This window comes from Colletotrichum aenigma, assembly GCF_013390185.1.
Source record: "Colletotrichum aenigma strain Cg56 chromosome Unknown KSG_Cg56_contig03, whole genome shotgun sequence".
NCBI classification, from domain to species: Eukaryota; Fungi; Ascomycota; class Sordariomycetes; order Glomerellales; family Glomerellaceae; genus Colletotrichum; species Colletotrichum aenigma.
Window position 1 is genome coordinate 1,733,423 of NW_023500909.1, and position 22,894 is coordinate 1,756,316.

Sequence of the window (22,894 nt, forward strand, 5' to 3'; positions counted from 1 at the left end):
TGGCCAACTTTGGAATAAGCCCGGTCGAATGAGCGCAGGTCATGGCAGCCAAGACGGCTTGTACGCCGCTTACATACCTTTACCTGGGGTCGGTTTCGGGGCCGCAGCACGCAGCAAGCATTCAACGTAAGGTAAGGTAAGGTAAGCAGAGCAGCATCCGCACGCATACGAATACACACTCGATGGGAAAGCCGGTGAGCCCTCTTGTGCCAATCTTGCCCTACCATCTCTTTGCCTGCAGCTCATCTCATCATGGCCATCTCCTTTCCCGTGTCACAGTGCCAATGAGCCGCGGTCAGCCAGATGCGCAAATCGGGCATGATGCGACTTCGGAACCCAATCATCAAACATGATCAGATGCTCGGATCATGAGACATATCTGCCTTTGTTTTTGCCCAGTACCTGCCAGGAGTCGCAGGCCAGATGTAGATTCTTGCCAAGAATCTCGCCTAGCTCTTTCTCACCGAGCAATGTTCCCATTGGCACCTACCAATTTCGTGGTGCTCATGGATGGTTTTTTACCGGTGACCGAGGAGACCCCCACCCATGCTCGCCCAATCGACGGCAAGCACAGGCTTATGCTCGCTCACCCTCCCGACCGTCTTTCGTGCACCGTGCAGGTCCTCGGCGGCCATTGACATCCACAACCCATGCAAGGTGTGTGCGCCACTTTTTTCCCGGTCAAGGAAGACGCGCTCACCTTAGCTAGCTCTCTCACCCCGCGACGCGTCCACCACTCCGTTATTCGCGACCGAACGAGGACCACACCACCAGCCCGACCTCGGGACTGCACCACCGCTCACGGCGTCCCCGCATCTCCTGCGGTGCATTGCTCCGTTAATGCACTGGGGCTTTCCAAGAAAGATAGGATACCGACCAAAATGGCTTCACCCAGAGACGACATGTCTGTAGATGGAGACAACGACATAAACCAGCTTGTAGAGGACATCGTTGAGGGTGAGTTGCACTTGTTGGAAATCATGTAAATATCAAAACACTGATCGATTTCAACTCCATAGCTTCCAAACTACCGGCCAAGAAGCGAGCTACGGCCATTAGACCTACCGTGGACAAGGTAGCTTCATCGGCATATGAAAACGGCCTGTTGCCTGAGCCACTCAATGAGCTCATAGATCTTCTTACGAGACCAAGCTATCTGGACCAAGGCAGCCTCAACGCCTTGCTGAAGAGTCTCTACCCTGCAACCAAGCTATCAAACGATGTTGTTTGGAGGGTAGTGGGTTGCCTGGGACACGGAGAGCTCAAGCCTTCGCTGAACTTGCAGTCAAATCTGCTCAAATGGCTGATCATGGCGTACCATGTTATTGAGAATCCAGCAGTATTATCGCAAGCATATGCTGTTCTCTTCAACCTCCTCGATACAGCCGCCATCAGGTTGGATTGCCCTGGCTCACTTACTGAAAAACTCAAGGCGCTGACGCCATCCAGGCCACAGCTCTGTCATCTTCTTGCTCTCATAACACGGAGAAAGCACGTTCGACCTTTCAGGATACAACTCGTGTAAGTATGCATCGCTCTGAAGGGCGCAGGTGCAAGACTGACTTGATCTTCAGCCTAAACCTATCTCGAAATACCGGCAGCGACCCAGCTTTGACTGGTCTCCTCCGGGTATACAAGGACTACTATCCCGAAATCATTGTTAGCGATGCTCTTAGGGGCAGGGCGTCGGCGTTCAAGGTATAGCAACGTTGGTTGTCCGTTTGGGAGCTTGTTCTAACACTCACAGCATCCCGACATGGAATGGAGAGAAAGATTGGATCAGATTCAAAGAGACCATTCCCAACGAACTGCCGATGTTACCGGACAGCCTCGAAACGGCTTTAGCGTCAATCACTCTGCTTTGAGAGCTCGTGGTAGGAAGGGGACGCATCTCCCCTCAGTTCATACCTCGGCCGCTACAGAGGTGAGACCATTATGTCTGGGCAAGATGTGGTGTCCCCATGAGACTAATTTCTCCAGAACTCCGTCACACTGGAAGAGATTGACAGTGCCGACCGGCTCGCCCGAAACATTGAGAAAATCGAGCTTCCCAACCAGCTGGCAGCAGTCCTGGCAGACCCCTTGCTTCAGAAGTTCATCGCTTTAAAGAAAGACGATGCCGCCTCGAGACGTGTGATCCATTGGGTGGATGCTATTCTCGAGGACGTACTGAATGGGAATGCCGATGGCAAGCTCTTCAATGAGACGATGGAGATCTTGGAAGACTATGTCACTCGGGTCAAGGTATGTGCTGTTACAGTAATCGAAGCAAGCCAGTCTGACCATCTAGGAAACCCCTGCCGTCGTCTTGAACTTCCTCGCCAAGCTCTTCACAACCTGGAATGGGGTAGATGCACGAGGCCCCATTCTCAACATACTCTCATACGCACCACTTGCTTTCTTTGAAGGTATGCTAAACCTAATAGTTTACCCAGTGCAGCACTGACGATCTCAGAACTTCGCAACTTCCTTTTTCAGCCGCTAGAAAGATGTCTACCACCAACGCCAAATTCCCAGCTTTCTCTTCTCAAACTCTACCAAAACCTCATTCGCCGCTGGACCTTTGTTCTCCGCTCCCTCAATCCGATTCCCCCTGAAGCTCCAGTCAGCGCTTTCTACGACGTAATGGAACACGCAGGCATCATCGCTCTGAACCTGGTGCAAGCTACACCAAGCGTTGCGGTCCATGGTGCTGTGTTAGACCTCTACGAGCAGGCGGCGACCAGCATCTCCGATCCAACTCTCCAACCCCTCCTCCGCATCGCCAACCCGCCCGCGCAGCTCATATACCTCCTCTTCTTCAGCCACTCGCTGTCCAACGTATCCCGTCTATGCGCCGTTCTCGCAGTGTACAAGAAGGGTTTCGAGACCGCCATGTCGCGCCGTCAGCCGACCACATATCAGCCCAGCTACGTTAACCACTTCAACGGCTTCCTCATGGACGTTTGTAACTGTGTCTGGCGTGGCAAGGCCTTCAATGACGCGGACAAGAATGCTCTTGGCTGCCTCAGCGCCCGTCCCGTCACCTTGCGTTTGCAGCGCTACGTCGAGGATCTGGGAATGGACCTCGCACTGCCGACGCTCTTCGGCTTCTCCTACTCGCCCGTGCTGAGTCTGCAAGCTATCGACTGCATCCGCGAACGGGAGGACAGGGCGCTGGCGGAGGATGAAGACGCCATTGCCACTAGGCACGGTGGCCCTGTCACGGCCAACAGTCTGGCGAGGTTGGCTGAAGCCCGCGGCATCCGCGTGACGTGGTCCGAGTATAGAATACAAGTGCTGCACGCGCTGGAGGGCAAGGGCTTGGGCGGCATCCCGGCGCTGATGAGGAACACGATGAAGGTCCTTATGGGCTCTCAGCCACCGAAGTGAGCGAAGCGCGAACATGCATCGAATCGGCCAAGGGTTTGAGGTGCAGAGTACTTGTGATACCCGCCGCGAGCGACTCGCAGCATCAATCGATATATGTGTATTTGATACAAAACATGTGCGACGTCTAAATGTCTGTCTAGTTGAGTCGACGAGACTTCTATCGCCAGAGATGTAAAGGCCCCTTCTCGGTTGAAGACGCAGGGTATCAAGAGCCGTGAAAATCCTAATAGAAAAAGCCCGGGTATGCTGTTGTTGAACATGTATGCAACCAAACGCCATAGGGCGGGCAAGTTGAGAATGCCCCCCTTTTGTTTTATAACCCTCCTTCCTCTTGTGGCTATCCCTCTGGGTGTCGTTGAGAGACACCGAATGCCGCCATATGACCCAATCGTCATTTTCATGTTGAAAGAAACGCCCTTCATAATGCAGTTGAGTGCCGTGTGCGCCATGGCCCAAATCCACCGATCCTGTTGAACGCGAGAAAAAACAAAACAAAACCACCTCTCCAGGCCCAATTGCAAGATTTATCGCTTGCCAGACTCGTCACCGTAACCTCCGTATCCACCAGCGTCGTACGTCTTGCCCTCAGGCGCGACGCGTCCCTGGCTTCTCGGCCCACGATCCTTCAGATCCTTCCTCAACCACCCCAGCACCAGCTCGCCCAGGGTGCTGTTCCCAGTGCCCCCTTCGACATCCTTTAGGAACTTGCCCGCCGTGTCCCACTCCCTGACGGTGCCCAGGTGCATGTGCACAAGATGCGTCGGCCATCCGGCGAGGTTGTCCAGAATGTGCGTGGCGTACACGATCGTGCACTCGCGGATCTCCGTCTCGCGCTTCAGCCAGCCCAGGAACTCGGCGCGGCTCAGCACGTCGAGGTCGACAGTGATCTCGTCCAGCAGCAGAATTGTCCACGGGCGGATGAGACCCATGGCGAGCTGCACGCGGCGTCTCTCGCCGTCGGAGACGGCGTGCATGCGCCAGGCGGTGTCAATGTCCAGCACCGAGACGAGCTCGTCGCGGCGGTCCGGGTAGGCGTCGCCGCCGACGCTGCGGAGGAGCTCGACGACGCCGATGTCGGTGCGCACGATGGGGTTAAGGACCCATTCCAGGCCGAGGTAGGTGACGCCCTCGAGGCCCTCCTTGAAGGGGTCGACGCCGCCGATGGAGATGCCGCCCTGCGGGGCGAGGCGCTTGCCGGCGAGGAGGCGGAGGATGGTCGTCTTGCCGGCACCGTTTGCGCCAATGAGCAGGGTGCGCGAGCGGGCGGGCACGGAGAGGGAGATGTTCTCGAGGCCTGACGAGGAGTCTGGGAACTTGTAGTTGAGGTTTGTGACCTCGATGGTTGGGGGTCGTTGGGCGGACATTGTGGGCGATGTGCGTGGTGGGCGGATGCAATTGAGACTGACTGATGTTGCAGGAAGTGGGAAGAGAGAGGTTGTGGTGAGGGAGAGTGTACGCGATGAGGTAGGAAATTTTATGAGGAAAATTTAGAGTCACGATACACACCGCCCTGCAACTGAAGGCGTCATGACCCGATGGGATGAAAGGTGGGATGGTCTCACCCATCCCGAGCTAATCCCGCCCTCGTGTCGCGGGACAAGCACTGCTAGAACTCAATTGCCCCTCCATCCAAACCCCGCCGTGGCTGGGACCGACCGCCCGGGCCGGGGACCGCCGCGCGAAAGCCACAAGGGACGCAGCAGGGGATGGGCCCCTAACCCATGGCCCATTTACGCCAAAATACGCGACTACACCAGCCCCAGGTCCTTTGACGCGTCTGCGCATCGCAGCAGCCAAGCTTCGTTTTTGCACCCACTGCCATTGACACCCCGCGAGAGCTTCTCCCAAACCATCACCAGCTCGATAACACGCTCTCGGGTCTGCAGAGTCACAGCCCCAAGATGGTGACCCTCGACGAAGCGAAAGCGCTTCTACAGAAACCGGCGTAAGTCCTCCCACCCTACTTCTGCATCACCATTCCATCACCCCCTGCCCAACATTGCCTTTTTCTGATATCGCAACAAACGACTGACAAACTCATAATCCAGCGACGCAGCCGCAGCCTCCTCGACCCTTGTCCGCGCCCCCTCGCAGTACAAACCTCTATCGACCTTCACCCTTCCAAAGGAGCGTTCCTACCAACAACAATATGCCGACGTCTACTTCCTGCGCCTCACCTCGATCAAACCCGCAGTTGACGCCGTCGCCGCTGAAGCCTGGGACGGCACAGTCATAGGCGGCGAGGAAGCCCGCCATGTCAACCGCGTTCTCGACGTCCGCCAGGGCGAGCTGTGTTGGGTCACCGGCACCGTCTATATGGACATGCCCCTGAAGCCCAACATTCTGGAGGACGTGTCGAAGGATGTACGTATCTGCTCCCGGACACATCTATCCCCTCTTCCTTGACGAATCCCTATGCTGATTACCTTCACAGCGTTGGATCTCCGCCCCCATCTCCACAGACCGCTACTACTCCGACGACGTCGAAAAGGACCAAATCATGCTCGAGGACGACTCAGGCCGCATCTGCCTCGTCGGCGACGTCCTCAAATCGATCCACCTTGTGACGGGCTGCATCATTGGCGTAATGGGCACCGAGAATGCCAGCGGCGAGCTTGAGGTTATCGACGTCAAGTTTCCCGACCTCGCACCTCAACCCTCACGCTGGTCCCTCACCCAACCACCTCCATCCTCCGAAGACCACGACATGTCTGGCACAACGCCCTCCCAACAAAAGCCCTCCTCCAAGATCGCCATCGTTTCGGGTCTGTCCTTCTCCGGCACAGACGCATCCTACGCCCTCGAGCTGTCATTGCTCCTCGAGTTCCTCCTCGGCGAGGCCCTCTCTCCCGAGACGCAGTCCCAAATCACAAACATCTCGCGCCTAGTCATCTCGGGTAACTCCATCTCCACGACGGCCGCGAACCCGGCCCTCAAGACGGACGACGCTACAAACGGCAACAAGAAGGCAACGGTGAAAAAGTACGGCTACGACGCAAGCGCGTATAACCCCCTCCCGAGTCAGCTCTTTGACGAGTTCCTCGCGGACCTGCTGCCCTCCATGCCCGTCACCCTCATGCCGGGTGCACAGGACCCCGCCAACGCGAGTTACCCTCAGCAGCCGATCCACTCGGCCATGTTCCCGCGCGCAAGGCCATATGCGGCTGGCCCAGATGCTAAGGAGGCCGGCTGGTTCGACACCACGACGAATCCGTGGGAGGCCGAGGTTGACGGGTGGAGGATGCTGGGCACAGGAGGCCAGAACGTCGACGATGTCTTCAAGTACGTCGACAGCGACGACAGGTTGGGCATGATGGAGGCCATGTGCAGTTGGCGATGCAGCGCGCCGACGGCGCCGGATACACTCTGTGAGTCAACACCCTCTTTGCGACCCAAATATGCGTTGATCATATCTAACACGTTCCCAGGGGCATACCCATTCCAAGACAATGACCCGTTTGTGATGAAGGAAGCTCCCCACGTCTTCTTCGTCGGCTGCCAGCCAGAGTTCGGAACAAGGGTAATTCAGGGTGCTGACGGCCAGACGACGCGGTTGATCACCGTTCCTTCATTTTCAGAAACCAAGGAGATCGTTCTCGTTGACACGGAAACGTTGGAGGTCTCCAAGGTCAAGATTTCGGCGGCATCATAAGGGAGAACAGGCAGCATATGTTGAGCAAAAGACGGTCATGATTAGATATACCCCCTGAGCTTACGAGGATGAGGTGAAAAGCAAAAAATATTGACGCTACCTAGAAGCTAGGCTCCATGCAGAAAAGCAAATCGCTGATGGGCAGACGTTCCCAAAGATTGTCGCTGGCCTCTTCTAATATGATAATGGTGATATGTTTTGCCCCTGTGCCAATTCTGCCAGACCAGATCGGCTTCGGCCCAAAGCAATCCTTAATTCCATGAAGCCCAGTAACAGAAGCAAAAGCAGCGCATCATATCGCACTCCTATCGATCATTATCTTGCCCCCAAGAAACATCAAAATCGTCTGCATCCTCAGTCATAGTCCTGTCCCCAGAGCATGTCGTCATCCTCATCTTCTTCGTCATCGTCGTCTTCATCCCCTTCGCCCAGCATTGCCGGGCCTTGAGCCTTGTTCTTATCCTTGGGGCCGTCCCAAAAAGCTCGAATAGACGCAGGGATATTGTCCAGCTGCGCTTGTGCCTCGCCGGCCGCATTGATCCTGTAGTTCTCCATCTGCAGATCGCCCTTCCACGGGTCATCCTCGCCGCGGCGGGCACGTCGCACTTTCGCAGCGTACTTCATGTTGACCCGGATCCGCTTCTGCTCCTGCCTGTCCGAGATGTTGACGATGATCTCGATAAACTGGCAGGGCAGACCGCGCAGCGCCTTCATCACCTCGGACGTCTTCTCGAAGAAGTTGAGGAAGGTGAGATCGCCGGTCTCGCGGTCGCGCGAGGGCGTGATCTCGATCTCGATGGTGTGGATGTGGCACTTGATCGGCTTGAGGTTGCGGAAGACGGAGATGGCGTTGGCCATGCTCAGGAGGTAGCCCTTCTCGGTGCGGTTGGGCTCGGCGAGGATCTTGATGTGCCGGAACTTGTGGCCGTACCGGTGTATGTCGATCTCGACGTGCGGGTTCTTAGATGGGCCTGGGAGGGGCATGTCGTCGTTGTACTCGTCGTCGTCGTCGGCGTCGTAGTCGGAAGAGTACTCCTCCATGGGCGCGAGAGGGTGCTGCACCACGATCTCGTCCTCTCCGTCTCCAGCCTCGCAGACCCTAGCAGGCGCTGTCTCTCTGAGAAGGTAGAGGAACTTGTTCCCGCCGTAGAAGATGTCGATGGCCTCTTTCCAGATTTCGTGGGAGGTGCGAAGGATGGCGGTATCGAGACAAGGGCGGTTTCTGGGATAGAGCGTGGACCAGCCCTGTCGGACTTGCACGGGGTTGTCGGCGACTAGTACATACCCGTAAATTCTATCCCTGATCTCGGGAGGGAATTTCATGAACCAGATCTTGCCCGTTGGCATGTCTTGGGCAGTAAGATCAATGACTGAACCATGCTTCGGCTTGGTTGGAGTTGGATCCGGACTGGGAGGACCGTAGATATCATCATCGTCGCTCTCATCCAGAAAAGGCGTGGCACCCTTGACCTTCTTCTTGCCCTTTCCTTTGCCCTTGGCATTCGTTGCAGCAACCACTTTCTTGGGTTCAGGGGCTTTGAAAGGAGGCGGGGTGAAAGTCATCGGAGCGCCCCAGGTGTAATGAGCCGTTGATTTGGCCGCAAATGCTGCGCCATAGTCTCGAGGAATCGGCATCTCACGCTCCGTGAAGTCATCCCAGGTCTTCTTCTTGTTGGCCTTCCTGCGCTTTTGAGGGGGCTTTCGCATGCCATCGTCGTCGCTGTCAGTCTCGGCGAGCTCGAAGCCGCGCTTTTGGGCATACTTGAGAACCGCATCAGGTATTTGACGCTTGGGGGGTTTCTCAGCAGAGGCTCGTTCCTTCCCCTTCGATGCCTTGCTCTTCGACTTGGAGGAACCGGTAGGAGCGGACTTGGACGAGCCAGATGTGACGAATCTTTTCTTCTCAGAGGAAGAGGATTTGGACTTCTTTCCGGGAGCCATCTTCGAGGTTTCTTTAAGTAACTTCTGACTTTATCAGCGATTGTTGCCAGGAAGATGTCAGAAAACTTACTTAGATGAAGGGGGTATATGAAAATATTTGGAACTGCTGGATTGGATGGTCAGTGTAGATGTCGCAGTCTTTGAACCCCGTGAAGTTTCACTTGCTGCCTTGTTGCTTCTTCACTCGTGAAATAAGTCTTTGTGGTGGTTTGTCTCTTGTGTTGCAAGTAAGACACTTCTGCAACGAAAGTTGATGTCAAAGAGAGAGATGTGTCATGAAGGTGAGATAGGAGGTTGCGACCTTCCCAATGGGTGTAGCAGAGGAAGTAGACGAGAAACTTTTGAGGCAATCGTCAGCTCTCTTCGGAGTTTATGCCTCTGGTATTGGCAAGTCCCTACTTGCCAAACGACCAGGTAGCTGACGAAATGAAGGAGCAAACTCCACAAACATGTATTGAAGTTTGGTGAAACTTGTGAGCCACAGACGAAACTTCAATGCCACAATCCAATGCTAGGAGAACGAATGAAAACCGCGAAGAGACTGACGAGGAGTGTTGTGTTGGTGGAGGATAGAGAAGATCCACGCTGGAGTGGTAGTGTTGATATAGATGCTGGCTCAACTCCAAGAGGCAGCTTCAGAGAAGTGATGCCTTCCCTTTGCGGCCGTGTAATGACAGCAAGAGGAGGGGCGGGTGAAGTGGTGATTAGAAAGAAACACGGTTCCATCTTTGGCTTCTACGATGTCAATATTGGTTATGGCAGGAGGGCCTTTTTTGAGTGACCATGGTCTTTCTGGATTCAGTTACTAATATTCACGATTTCGTTTCGGTTTGTTAACTATAATACAGTCGAAAATATGGGATATGCGTTACAACTTTTATCTCAGATCGCAACAATGATCACACATTTGTTGAGATGAGGCCATCATGTTGGTTTAAAAAAAAGCGAAATAAAAACAGATTCGCTGGGCAAACCGAGAGACGAAATCCATTTGCTGATGTACTGTTTATCTTCAAACGGTGAGGATGCCACGGGCTACTGTAGCCACGCAAGTCATGAAAATACAATGAACCCAAGTCGTCATACGAAAGTTGACATAACGATGTTGGCAGGAAGGATTCCATCCATCATGTTCCATAACGATCCATGTTGTCTTAAGGGCTGACTGCATACACTAGTTGGAGTTGTTGTTCTCTCATCCCACTGGGCGGCCGCTGCGACCCCTGCTACAGTCCGTTGCGTTGACAGCGTCCGCCCCTAACTTTGACCCGGAAGAAAAATTTTCCGCTAGCCTAAGCCCCCCCTAAAACCCCCTAAATTTCATACCTTTATGACTCTATACGTACGTAATACGCGTAGTTAAAAATTTAATTAGTCAGTTTACTAATTAAGGGCTATTTAACAATATATTTTTTATTTATATATACTATATACGTATAGAGTTATAAAAATGTGAAGTTTAAGAGGTTTTAAAGGGGGTTTAAGCTAGTAAATACTAAACGTAATACTAAAAAGAAAAAATAAAACCCTTTATATATAGTATTTATAGTATCTACCCGAAAAATCCTTTAAATCGACCTAAACTTTATACTTTTATAACTCTGTACATATATAGTAACGTATATATGAATAAGAAATATATTATTAAATAGCCCTTAATTAGTAAACTAATTAATTAAATCTTTAACTATGCGTACTACGTACGTATAGAGTTATAAAAGTATGAAGTTTAGGGTAATTTAGTGGTTTTCAGTAAAAAGCCCCTTTTTTTGCCTTTTTTAGGCCGAAAATTGGGGGGCGGACGCTGTCAACGCAACGGACTGTAAGACCCTGTACAAGTTTGACATGCGCGCCCTTTGGTCTTTATGCCCCTCATCCTCTAACACGGCGATCCACCATCGATTACGACGCGGGGTTCTTTTAGATATCGAAATAGGTCTTATTAATTAGGAGCAATTGACCAATGATCAGAAATGATACCTAATACCTGAATTTCGATCTAAATGTTCCGAATACGCGGCTGATTCAAGAAATCGTCCGAACTATTGTCGATCCTGGCATCGGAAGCACTTCCGCTCCCCCACCTCGTAAGTCTGGACTTTTTCAATGTACACCCGAAAGCGAAGTTCGTTTCTATCTTCAACCATCATCTTCCATTTCGCAGATTTCTCAATAAACGCTGTTTTTGCTGTAGTTGTTTGCGCAGTAACTTCTGATCCCCTCGATGACTCAATTCCTCTGGCTTGAAGGATCGCCAAGTCTCCACATCCGTCCCCTAGTGCCGTAGACTCGACGTTTCCTATAAACATCGTGTCTCTACTTTCTTCGATAAACTTGGCTCCTACTTTCATTACCGAACACAAACCACCAAATCATCTTAGACATCAACCACAATGGGCTCGCTCGACTCAGACACCAAGAAGCCATGGATCCAAACACCGTGCATTGCATCTGCACCCCTCTCTAGGATAGCAGGATGGTACGTTTCAAAAGCGCCATCAACCCAAACCAACTAACGTAATGTCTCCAGCAACGTCTTCCTTAAGCTTGAGAACCACCAGCCCTCGGGCTCCTTCAAGTCCCGCGGGGTCGGCAACCTCATGTTCCGCGCCGCCGCCGCAGCCCCCGGCGCAGACGTCCACTTCTACTGCTCCTCCGGCGGCAACGCAGGCCTCGCCTGTGCGACCTCCGCCATCGCCCTGAACCGCAAAGCCACCATCGTAGTACCCATGATCTCGTCGCCGCTGATGATCTCCAAGCTGCGCCTGCTGGGAGCCGAGGTCCACCAAGTCGGCGAGAACTGGCCCCAGGCCGACCGCTACCTGCGCGAGGAGCTGCTCGCCAAGGACCCGGCCGGTGTCTACGTCCCGCCCTTCGATCACCAGCACGTGTGGGACGGCGCATCGACCATCGTCGACGAATTGGTATCTCAGCTGCCAGGCAGCGACATCAACGCCATCGTCTGCTCCGTCGGGGGCGGCGGCCTCCTCAACGGACTCGCACAGGGCGTTGAGCCGGATCGCTGGCAGGGGACGAAGGGCCGGGAACCCCGTCTGATGGCCGTCGAAACGCGGGGAGCCGATAGTCTGAATGCGAGCGTTTTAGCTGGCGAGCACGTCACTCTGCCTGGCATCACCTCGATCGCCTTTTCTTTAGGCGCCACGAGGGTATCCCAGAGGACGTGGGAGGTCTCGCAGAAGACGCCTGGTTTCCGGAGTGTGACGGTCAGTGATGCGGAGGCGGCCATGGCAACCGTGCGCTTCGTCGATGATGCACAGCTTGTGGTCGAGGTTGCTTGCGGCGCGACGATAGCTACAGTCTATAACGGCATGTTGAGGAAGCAGCTGGGCTCGGGGATGTCGGATGAGGAATGGGCGAAGCAAAACGTTGTGCTCATTGTCTGTGGCGGTTCGAACATCACACTTGAGATGTTGAATGGATACTGTGAAAAGTTCGGCGACGCATTTGAAAGCGCATGAGACAGAAGACGATGGTCTCTTTTTAGACGATAAAATTAGATATACACTGCCAAGACATGAAATAGAAGCTGATAAACAGTATGAGACGGTGGCTTTGCCATTCTATGTGTCTTCTTGTGTTCTGTCTTCATGTGCTTCGTCTATCTCGCATAAGCCACCTCTCGCAATTCCTCTGCTGCCTTCAACCCAGCAGGAGATACCACAAACTGGCCCAAGTCATTCAGCACCATCGTGACCTCCCCAAAATAATTGACTCCTCCTTTCTGCGTGAAGCCAACTCTCTTGAATAGCGATATGCTCGCTGCGTTCCCCTCTTTGATCTTGACCATCAACCCCTTCAACTCAGCCTTTCCACTCTTGCCTTCGCCCTCAACATACTCCTTTAGTATGCGCTCTTGGTTGCGGTGAACATACACCAGCAACGTCGTGACAGCAGCGTATCCTACACCCTTGCCGCGGTGCTCCTTCGCCGCCACCATAACGTCCACTTCACCGACATAGGCCCCCTCGCCCTCTTCCTCGTCGTCGTGTGGATAAACGAAAAAGTTGATGTCGCCAATCATGCGTGCCGCCTCATCAACCTCACCAGCCTTTACGCTGGCCGCATCAGAGGCCGCATCCAGGGGTTGGCAGATGATGAAGGTGAGCTTGTCATGGGACGTCCGCCACGATTGCTGGTTCTCGTATTCCTCCTCCAGCGTCAATGGCTCAGAAGCCGTCGCTTCTTGAATATCCTGTCACAAAAATAAGCATGTGCTTGGACGAATCGGCGGGTACTTTGGTGCGGCGTTTTGCTGACCGGATCACTCATCCACTCATGATAACGCTCCACATGTCTCGCTTCGTACGGTACAAGCGTCACCGCCGGCGTCGCGATCGCTGTGGTCTTGTAAGTCCCTCACATCCAAACGACCAGCCTCAACCAAATCAGATAGTGTCCTCAAAGTACATGCCTGTATTCTCATTCAATCTCATCGTGAAGTATGCCAAGGGTGTCCGTCTCAGGCACCAGATCCCCCACTTGCACCCTCGTCACAAAAACTAAAAATGCGAGCGAAGCCGGTGAGCTGGCCAGCGTCCCCGCCCTGCGCTCCACGTCTGCGTGCTGCCGCTGTCCGAAAGGGGCAAACAAACGACCCCATCCGCGGAAGCAGACGCACGATGGCCGCGAGGTATGGACCCTCCGAACCCCTGGAAGTCCTCAACAAGAACAAGTGTCAAGGTGCCAGAGTGGTTAATGGGCTGCCCTGCTATGGAATGCCTCGGTTTACCGAGAAAACCTGGCTGCCAGGCAGTGGCTTCGGTCGCGCAGGTTCGAATCCTGTCCTTGACGTGTTTCCTTTTTGCGCTTTTGAGAATGGCCGGTTGAGTCACTCGGTGGTGTAAGTTGCGAACCGAGTTTTTGGCTGAGGCGGAGTTACCGAGCTTGGTGGGTGGTCCACTAACGTCGCGTGCTGAGGTGGACAGACATTGCGGGGTACTCAATGGACATTTTGAGCCTCCAATTCCATCAATAGTCAAGGTGCCAGAGTGGTTAATGGGCTGCCCTGCTATTGTCCCTAGGACGATCGTTGTTCAGGCAGTGGCTTCGGTCGCGCAGGTTCGAATCCTGTCCTTGACGATTCTTTTTTGCTCTTGTTGATGAATTCGAGTGACACATTCTTTTTAGACCGGTGCTGCTTGTGCTGGCCTTGTTGCTGTGTGCAGCAGGTGTGCGTACTGTTCAGGACCGAGCGCATGCCCTCATCGCATCTACTTACAACTAATTAATTTAATACCCAACCTATCTCGAGTTATCCTGTTATTTCTGTATCAGAAAACTTCTCATTGTATACTGGCTGACTTAGTTACCACCCGCTAATTTAAACAAATCAAGTTGGGAAGAAGAGGCGGCTTAGTTTTAAGAGAAGTCACGCTTGATGTCTGGCTGACCTGGAGACCTTCTCTATCGTTCATCATCATATAATTACAGCATCTTACACTTCCACCAGTGATGGGGAGATTTTACATTTACGTTCAATTCATAGAGAACCTGCAAACGCCTAGACTCATTCCTCAGCGGCCTGCGGAGGGAATAAAGCGTTCCACTTCCCTTCCTTGCCTGGATCGCGCACCGGGACACCGTATGTCAAGTCTGCGCCAAAAGTCGCATCCTGGAAGCGCCGCTTGCCGGCGTCAACACCCATGGTATCCAGCAGGAGCCCCATCTTGGTCGGCATGACAGGCTGGAGCAGAATGCCCGCCACACGCGAAGCCTCCGCGGTGTAGAAGATGCACTCGTGGAGCGTGGCTTGGTCTTTGGGATCCTCCGACTTGACCAGCTTCCACGGTGCCAGGTGGGAAATGTACTTGTTCGCCTAGAAGCCTTGTTAACATATTGTCCGCAAATCATTTCCAGGGAAGCGCGCTTACGTCGGCGAGAACATCCAGCACACCACGGATGGCAGCATTGGGATTCAACTCATCCATGTTCTTTGACATGTCAGACGCCATGCCGTTGATACTTGCTTTCAGCTTCTCACTGCTCAACAGAGTGGTGCTATTCTCTCCCGCCCACACGACGGAGTCCCTGAGCTTCCACGTTTTGCTCTTGGCGACCCTATTCATCAAGTTGCCCACGGTCGATTGAAGATCCTTTTGATACCGCGCCACGACCAACGAGTTCTCGTAGTCAGCATCCTGCTCAATGCCGCCGTCGCGCATCATGAAGTACCGCATCGTATCCAACCCCCATCGGTCGACGGCAAAGAACGGGTTAATGACGTTTCCCAACGACTTGGACATCTTCTTCTTCCCCAACGTCCAATGCGCATGGCTTAGCAACTGCTTCGGCAGTGGGAGATCCAGCGCCATCAGCAGCGCGGGCCAGTAGATTCCGTGGAACCGCACGATATCCTTTCCGATGACGTGCACGTCCGCCGGCCAGCCTCCCTCGTGCTCTTTCCCAGGCTGCCATGTCGGGAATCCGGCTTTCGTGAGGTAGTTAATAAGCGCGTCCACCCAGACGTAAATCGTCTGCGAGGGATCGTCCGGTACGCGAATGCCCCAGTCCAACCTCTGTACGGGTCTTGATATCGACAGATCCTCAAGGTTGTTTTGTACCCAAGCGATAACTTCCTTCTGCCTTGCCCGTGGTACGATCCAGTCCGGGTTCTCCTCGTAGAACTTCAGCAAGCGATCCTTGAGCGCCGTCATCCGGAAGTGGTAGTTCTTCTCCTCGACCCACTCGACCTCGTTGCCCGTCTCGACCGACGCCATCACCGTCCGTCCCGTCGACGGCACCAACGTCCTCTCGACCTCATTCGCGGCGTAGAAGCACTCGTCGCTCACACAATACCACCCCTCATGCTTGCTCTCGTAGATATATCCCTTCTCCTTCAGCATGAACCAGAAATGCTGCACAGCCTCCATATGGTCCGGGTCGGTGGTGCGAATGAAGTAGTCATTGTCCATGCCAATCACCTGCGCCAGGTCGCGGAACTTCTCGGCCGTCGAGTCGCAGAACTCTTTCGGGGCCACGCCTTGTTTGGCCGCTGCCTGCTGGACTTTGGACCCGTGTTCGTCGGTGCCGGTGCACAGAATCGCGGGCCTGCCTTTGAGTACCTGCCAGCGCTTGAGGACGTCGGCGAGAAGCATCGAGTACATGTGGCCGACGTGCGGGGCTGTACATGTCCTCATTAGCTCGCAGGTCTCCGTGACTGCGTCGGAACATCTTCACATACATGCGTTGACGTAGAAGATGGGTGTCGTCACATAATACGGCTTGTCGCTCTTGCTGTCAGAGCTCGCGAATCGTCGCAATGTCGGCCCATAGCTGCACGAGGGGCAGACCCAGGCCGGTCGCAGCGCTGGTGCATAGCGGCGATTGCGGAAGACCGAAGCTGCAGATGGTCTTAATTGTCTCATTGCGGCTGTGTTCGTCAAAAAGCTACCTTTGGAAAAGCATGTCGCCGTCGAGCATGCAGGTAGATCGTGAGTCGAAGGGTGCGACTGATCACTGCCTTTCGAAATGTTCTGACTTTCTGAGGGCACCGTGCCAATTGAGTCTGGCGATAACGGTAGAGAGCTCTTATCGGTGAAAGATCCCTGCCCCGCCATAATTCTGACCGAGTCCCCCTTCACCTCGACGACCTTGCGACAACCTCGAGTAAACAACAACGCTGCGCATTCGAAAAGCTCCACGTCCTATTCCACGAAACACAGTCGAAGACAAGACAAGACAATGTCTCTTCCATCTCGCGAAACGGAAATGAGGGCCTCCTCAGACGGTGCGCAACCATCCAGCCCACCAGCAGCAGCACCACACTGACGCTCTCCCCTTCCCCAGCGGCCTCAAACTTCGCAGATGCCTACTACGACGCCCTCAACCGCCGCAAGCTCAAAGGCACAATGTCGCAGTTCTACACGACGGCCTGCTCAAAGTACCCCACGCCGCCCGACATCTCCGTCAACGGCGCCGTCCTCGCCAGCGGGCCCGACGAGTACACCACCCTCCTCGATACCCAGGGCCCCGACGTCCGCTACGAGATCGAGTCCCTCGACGCCCACGTCGTCAACGCGGACTTCTCCCTCGGCTGCCCCGAGCACCTCCAGGGCGGCGACAAGAACGGCGCAAAGTGCAGCGTCATGGCCCAGGTCACCGGCCGCGTCTACTACGGCAAGGGCCGCGACGCCGCCGCCAAGACGTTTAACGAGGTCTTCGTGCTGGTGCCGAACTGGGACACCTTTGGCAAGAACCCCCCGCGCGGCGTCAGGCGATGGTTGATTATGAGCCAGAACTTTCGCGCGCTGTGAGATTGTGGGTGGGTTGGCGGGCGGAGGATATACCCCAGGAGGAAGACATGTCAAGACGACCGGATTGCTTCACAATTCGTAATGAGAGAGGTACGGGTAGTGACATACCGGTTGCTAGAGAGCTTGCTAACTTGGCAACAGAATTGGATTATGGACAAAAATCGGAGGTACAGGAGATCCCTGTCACTTTTCGGCAGCATGAAAGCGAGGATGGCCGTCTTTAAGAACATCCCACAAGCGTGTGTCTCGGACAGGTTAGCTCAATAACACATCAATTATCGCACAAACACGCTACCTATGCAAGCTGCTGGTTCCTGTACTTCCAGTATCCCGCCCTCACGGGATCCCACTTCTCCGCCAGTCGGTCGAGGTACTTGCCCGCCTCCTCCTTCTGGCCTTTCTCCGCGTACACCTCGGCCAGGAAGTCGAGCGCATGCGTACTGCGCACCTCCTCCTTGTCCTCGCCCTCTCCGATGCCGTTGACAAACTGCGCCGCAAACGCCTCCGCGGTCTCTAGTTTCCGTCCGCCCTTCACCAGCACACCCCTAAGGTAGTTCCACGCAGCCTGGTTCTGCGGTGCCAACAGCGCCTTCTCTTCGACGTACTTGACCTCCCGTTCCACGATGTCTGCGGGGACCTTCGGATCGTGCTCCGTCGCGTGCGAGCCCTCCGTTGAAGCCGCTGGGTCCGAAAACACGAGGAAGAACCGGTGCGACCAGGCCGAGTTGTTCCTCACGTCCTCCTCGATCCAATTCTGCGTCGACAGCAGCTCCTGCAGGTTCCACAGCCCCAGCTTGCGCACCAGGTACTGCCTGTAGCTCCACACGTGGTAGTTCTTGGTGTCTTCCTCAAGCATGCGCGTGAGGAACTCCGTTTCGGACCTTCCGAAGCGCTTCACCTCGTCCGGGCTGCCCTTGATGTGGTTATAGTGGTGGTCAAGCAGCAGCTGGCGGTGGTGCCAAATCTGGTAGTTCTTGATGTGCTCGAGCGACACCTCGTTGAGCCACTCGATCTCATCGATAACGGAAATGTCGAGCGCCTCGACGATCTTGAACCGGTACAGCCATACGGTGTAGTGTGCCGGGTTCATGGAGATAACGTGGTCCGTCAACCGCAAGCACCGCGGGCTGTACTCTTCGGCGACCATGACGGCGCGCAGGTAGCTCATGACTGGAAAGAACACGCACAAAGTCAGTGGGACACGATAGATGAGCAGAATCCCCGAGGCCTCGATTTCCCGAAACAAAACACACATCGGTGCCAGACACAAAAAGAAGAAGTGAATTATTTACCCTCAGCATAGTCCTCCGGGTAAGCAATCGTAGCCAGCGCGCCCTCAGGCTCCTCGGCGGGGATGGGCACGACGTCGTCCCACTCCGGGTCGGTCGCGTACGGACCCATCTTCTCCCCGTAGAGCTCCTTCTTAAGCGCCGCCATCTCCCGTCGTCTCTTCCTCTCTTCGTCAATGTCCTCCTGCGTGATCTCTGTGACCTTGCCCTCGGTCGCGTCCGGAACGCCGTTTCGCGCAAACTCTCGCCGCTGAAGGAACCTGCGGTGCAACACTTCGAGCGCCGTAAGCTGCGCCTGTTTCGCGGCCCGAACGGTGAATTGGTCGATCGGGTAGTCGCCCAGGTCGCGCCCGTTCTTATCCTTGCCCCAGTCGTAGACGACCTTCTGCTCGGCGCTTCTCGGCTTCTCGAGTCGGCGGATCGGCGGCGATTCCCTGCTGATCTGCTTCCAGAACTCGCGCTCTGCCTTGTTGGTGAGGAAGAACTCTCTGTTGGCTACACGGCGCACCAGGCTCGCGTTGACCCAGGACTGTCGCTCCGCGGGTGAGAGGGCGTGCAGACCTCCGGCTTCCTCAAGTCGTCGCTCGTGCGGGTTCGTCTGGTGGTAGCGCTGGAAAGACCGCTCGTTGATCGTCTTCGGGGGTTGTTGGGTTTCAGCCGCAGCTTGCGCTTGTTGTTTGCCTATGATGGAGGGGAGACAGTCAGCTTTGGAGAACGCCATCAAATGGGATTGATGCATCAGGCCACACAGGAGCTGTGCGGCCTTGACAGCAACGTAGAGAGATTAACATCAGTCCAACGTACTTTTGTTCTCAGCGTCCTTGGCTTTGGAGCTGGCCTTGGATTTGGCGGGCATGTCTGCGGCTGGCTTGGTCTATGGCGGGGTTGAGCTGGCGGCGAAGTATGTCCCGGACATGGAAAATGTTCGCCCATGGCTGCTACCCCACCACGGGAACGCCCACCTGAGACCCTTTGATCTAGCGAAGCCACCATGGATAGCTCTGTTGCACGACATCAGGCACGACAGCAATGTTGACACAGAATTTCCGTTTGCAGCTTCGGAATAATGAAATTAAAAGGAATTTAGCACCGCAAGGTGGGCTTCTAAAATTTGCACGCCGATTATATCTGATACATAAAGCCCCCTCTCATATTCCCGTCTCCTGCGCCATTATCATGTCGTACAGCGAATAAGCTGTAGTATCAAAAACTTTTCCCGATTCTGCGCCCTGGCAAAGCCGTGAAAGTGTAGAAGCAGATTGAAGAGAGTGAGTCGCCGTGTTCTTTACCGACTCTCGACCCTCCAGAACTTCCAGCCCTCCCTCTCACCTGCACCACCGTGGACGCCTACCAGCTTCTCAACGCCCTCGTTACCATCGGCATTCAAGAAGCTGTCCAGGTCGATCTCCATACCACCTTCGTTGTCTTCCACGCCGTTCTTCAGAACAGCAGGCCAGAGCACGCCAACGCCATCGCCGCCGAGAGTTGTCTCAAATTTTTCGTAGCCTTCGTCCTCGAGTTGAGTCTCAAGCCGGACGAGCTTGTCCTTGGGCACATCGGGCTTCAGCAATGTGATAGAGCAACCGCCACCGCCAGCACCAGTCAACTTCGTCCAGCCAATGCCTTCGTGGTCGACAAGCTCTCTTATCCGCTCGAGGCGAGGGTGTGATACGCCCAAAGAGACGAGAAGTCCATGGTTGATGGTCATGAGTTCTCCGACCTGTTGCAGGCTTTCGTCACTCTTGTTGTCGAACTTCTCATCGCCGATAAGGCCGTCTGCCGTATTCGTCACCTTATCGATGGCGTCCAAAATGCTTCCGACCAATTTCGGGTGGCCGCTCTTCAACTTGGCGACCTTCGCGACCTCAAAAGCAGTTGACTTAGCCTGCTTTGTATCGACTAACAGAAGCGGTAGCTCAGGGAAATCCCACAGTGGGCGCACTGCTGGAGGCTTGTTGTAATCTGTGCGCTGGAAGACCACGGCCTTGCCTTGGGTCGCAACAGTATTGTCCACGCCTGAGGGGTTTCCGTGTATGCACATCTCGCACACGAAAGCCCATCTGTTGATTCTCTCCACTTGCAACCTAGCCTCATCAGGAGGTTGGTCGGGGTGTGGGCCCGACAAGGTACGCAATTGCAAGAGAAGAGCGGCGGCCAGGCACACCGCAATGGAAGCGCTGCTACCCAAGCCTGCGCCGATGGGAATTGTTGATCTCAGAGTATACAAGCAACCCGTAAACGATCGGTCGCCGAGAGCCAGGAAGATGTAGAGGAACGCGGAGGCCGAGTTTTGATGCACTTTCCGCACATCGTCAGGCTTGTGTGGTGAGACCTCGTTCAGATGTGGCTGAATGGCTGCGACAAGGTCTTGGTCGAGCTCCGTAACCAAGTCATAGTACGACTTCTTCTTGGAGGGGTGCTGGAACGCCGCCCACGGGAGGTCGTCAATGTTCCAAGTGTGGTGCAAGTCGATGTCTGGGAAGCGCAAGGAGACAGTTCTCCTGGATTTAGACAGCGAGGTTACAAGGAGATACGATCGTAGGGAGATAGCTGCGGCGATTGCGGCCTGTTGGTTTCTCGGATGTCAGTGAATGCGCCAGAAATTAGGAAAAAGGGGGGTTTCGCAACTGACCTTGCCGTGAACGACAGCGTGCTCACCAAAAACAATGACCTTGCCAGGCGCTGAGACCATGAAGGCGGGCATCATGGGACTTGATTGTTTGCGATCCATTTTGAGGCGATGGGATAAGTTGCCGTTTCCGTTCACAAAAGAGGTTGTCGGTACACCGTTGACGGCGACAGCATCCAGGGGGTTTCGCATCTCTGGAGCAAAGATAGCCATGAGCGGGTTGCGTGTGTTGAAGCTGCAACAGCAAGAATATTTGCGTGCTGCTGGGGAAGATCCGTTGTTGTCGTGGAGTCGTGGAGGAGGCGTGTTATCGGCCAAGCATAGTATCACGGCTCAGGGTCCTTAGGCGCGGTCGTCCGTCTCTTTGGTGTAAAGAGGGGTCAATTGGTGAGTGGCACTAATGGCGGAGCGAATGGAAGGCGCAGAATGGGTCGTGATGAAGCGAGTCGGCGAGTCGTGTGGTTGTGCCAGCTCAGAAGTGAAAGTGGACGTGCCGAAAAGTCTATGGAGAAAAAGTGTTGGGAAGGAGAGGAGGGTGCTGGTGCGGTGACGGGTGACGGGTGACGATGGCGGCGCGCCAGGCGGTGGTAGCGGTGGCAGCAGCACTTAAAGGCGTAATTTGGCAAGTGTGTAATACAGTAATACAAGCACTTTTATTAGAGGAGGAGCAGGACAGGAGGGACGGGACACTCGATTCAGTTAGCCAATTTAGCTTTCCCAGGTTCCGGGGGGTGGCCGGACAAATTGGACAACGTGGTGGTGATCCTGGGCCTGGAGATGGAAGATGGAGCCCCCCCCCTTATCAGACAGGAAACATGGGGAAAGCAACTCAGATAGAGGGTAGAGGTACTTACGGATACGGGAAACAGGAATCGGGTCAATGACAAGCACAAGCTGGGCGTGATGTGGTGGAGGAGGGGAAGGGTTGGGGCGGTTGGAGGCGTGGAGGCGTGTTTGTCCAAGACACAACGACGGTAAATAAGGGTAAGAGGTCTTGGGTTTCTGCGGGTTCTAGCCGTTCTTTGTAATGTGGGAATAAAACGTGTCGCAAGTGAGACTTGATTTAGATGAGCAGAGGGAGCGCCGGGGTTCAAGTCTGGGGGAGGAATTCTGTTGTTCAAGTCCACCGCCAGGAGGTTTTGGGAGCAATGCAATGGAAGCTCCGGTGGAGGCTTTTCGTTTTCGATGGACGGGGGAAAAAGTTAGGACGAAACTGGTCGCACTCCAGACCCCAAAAGGGGGAGCAGTTGGTTCTATTCAGGGATACTGCGCATTACCCAGAAAAAAAAAGTTCTTTTTTTCGGTGATGGAAGACAGCCTGCATTCCGCAGAACTGATATCTGAGCCCCAGGCACTGCATATTTTCTGGCGGCCGCGTGATGTGTGAAGTGAGAGAGAGATGTGCCTGTCATCTTACAATCATCTTACTATCTGTCATCTTACCTAAAGGTACATGCTGTTGCCCCAACCAACAACCAACAGCAGGTCCTGTTTTCTGCTTCAAGTTGTTCCGCCAGGTACCGCCTCATAACGCGTTCAACTTGCAGGTACCCTCCATGACTGCAGCTAGGCTTCCAGGCGGCAGGCCCTCTGCGCCTTACCATTGGCCCTGCATGTTTCCCCTAGGAGACATTCCCGGTCTGGCGGGTGTTTCCCGGCAAGCACCGACCTGCGGCAGCAGGGGTATCTGCAGGTGAAAAGGGTGGCCGCCCGTATTGCGCGCCTTACTGGGAAGAGA

General features: G+C 54.5%; 9 protein-coding genes across 9 annotated transcripts; 4 read left to right on the plus strand and 5 right to left on the minus strand.

Annotated features, from left to right (window-relative positions):
- Nucleotides 1-881: 881 nt before the first annotated feature.
- On the plus strand, nucleotides 882-3,372 carry CENPI (Centromere protein I; the record flags this gene model as incomplete). Its single annotated transcript, XM_037319695.1, has 8 exons — nucleotides 882-957; nucleotides 1,020-1,395; nucleotides 1,450-1,521; nucleotides 1,575-1,698; nucleotides 1,748-1,924; nucleotides 1,981-2,244; nucleotides 2,291-2,408; nucleotides 2,456-3,372. The coding sequence occupies 8 exons, from the start codon at nucleotides 882-884 to the stop codon at nucleotides 3,370-3,372; spliced, it is 2,124 nt and encodes a 707-aa protein (XP_037181099.1).
- Nucleotides 3,373-3,896: 524 nt separating this feature from the next.
- On the minus strand, nucleotides 3,897-4,736 carry CGCA056_v004441 (ABC transporter domain-containing protein; the record flags this gene model as incomplete). The annotated part of the gene is made up of 1 exon (XM_037319696.1): nucleotides 3,897-4,736. The coding sequence occupies one exon, from the start codon at nucleotides 4,734-4,736 to the stop codon at nucleotides 3,897-3,899; it is 840 nt and encodes a 279-aa protein (XP_037181098.1).
- A 537-nt stretch (nucleotides 4,737-5,273) lies between these two features.
- Nucleotides 5,274-7,024, plus strand: POL31 (DNA polymerase delta small subunit; the record flags this gene model as incomplete). The annotated part of the gene is made up of 4 exons (XM_037319697.1): nucleotides 5,274-5,317; nucleotides 5,421-5,736; nucleotides 5,807-6,740; nucleotides 6,801-7,024. The coding sequence occupies 4 exons, from the start codon at nucleotides 5,274-5,276 to the stop codon at nucleotides 7,022-7,024; spliced, it is 1,518 nt and encodes a 505-aa protein (XP_037181097.1).
- Nucleotides 7,025-7,378: 354 nt separating this feature from the next.
- On the minus strand, nucleotides 7,379-8,965 carry CGCA056_v004443 (uncharacterized protein; the record flags this gene model as incomplete). The annotated part of the gene is made up of 1 exon (XM_037319698.1): nucleotides 7,379-8,965. One exon carries the CDS (start codon nucleotides 8,963-8,965, stop codon nucleotides 7,379-7,381), a length of 1,587 nt encoding a protein of 528 aa, XP_037181096.1.
- A 2,393-nt stretch (nucleotides 8,966-11,358) lies between these two features.
- SDL1 (L-serine dehydratase) lies at nucleotides 11,359-12,444 on the plus strand (the record flags this gene model as incomplete). Its single annotated transcript, XM_037319699.1, has 2 exons — nucleotides 11,359-11,444; nucleotides 11,496-12,444. 2 exons carry the CDS (start codon nucleotides 11,359-11,361, stop codon nucleotides 12,442-12,444), a joined length of 1,035 nt encoding a protein of 344 aa, XP_037181095.1.
- A 2,048-nt stretch (nucleotides 12,445-14,492) lies between these two features.
- Nucleotides 14,493-16,350, minus strand: CGCA056_v004445 (putative methionine--tRNA ligase; the record flags this gene model as incomplete). The annotated part of the gene is made up of 3 exons (XM_037319700.1): nucleotides 14,493-14,801; nucleotides 14,857-16,106; nucleotides 16,167-16,350. The coding sequence occupies 3 exons, from the start codon at nucleotides 16,348-16,350 to the stop codon at nucleotides 14,493-14,495; spliced, it is 1,743 nt and encodes a 580-aa protein (XP_037181094.1).
- Nucleotides 16,351-16,666: 316 nt separating this feature from the next.
- Nucleotides 16,667-17,238, plus strand: CGCA056_v004446 (uncharacterized protein; the record flags this gene model as incomplete). The annotated part of the gene is made up of 2 exons (XM_037319701.1): nucleotides 16,667-16,712; nucleotides 16,772-17,238. 2 exons carry the CDS (start codon nucleotides 16,667-16,669, stop codon nucleotides 17,236-17,238), a joined length of 513 nt encoding a protein of 170 aa, XP_037181093.1.
- A 295-nt stretch (nucleotides 17,239-17,533) lies between these two features.
- On the minus strand, nucleotides 17,534-19,383 carry RAM2 (Protein farnesyltransferase/geranylgeranyltransferase type-1 subunit alpha; the record flags this gene model as incomplete). The annotated part of the gene is made up of 3 exons (XM_037319702.1): nucleotides 17,534-18,408; nucleotides 18,531-19,208; nucleotides 19,332-19,383. 3 exons carry the CDS (start codon nucleotides 19,381-19,383, stop codon nucleotides 17,534-17,536), a joined length of 1,605 nt encoding a protein of 534 aa, XP_037181092.1.
- A 429-nt stretch (nucleotides 19,384-19,812) lies between these two features.
- On the minus strand, nucleotides 19,813-21,369 carry ERG12 (Mevalonate kinase; the record flags this gene model as incomplete). The annotated part of the gene is made up of 2 exons (XM_037319703.1): nucleotides 19,813-21,093; nucleotides 21,160-21,369. 2 exons carry the CDS (start codon nucleotides 21,367-21,369, stop codon nucleotides 19,813-19,815), a joined length of 1,491 nt encoding a protein of 496 aa, XP_037180513.1.
- Nucleotides 21,370-22,894: the final 1,525 nt, after the last annotated feature.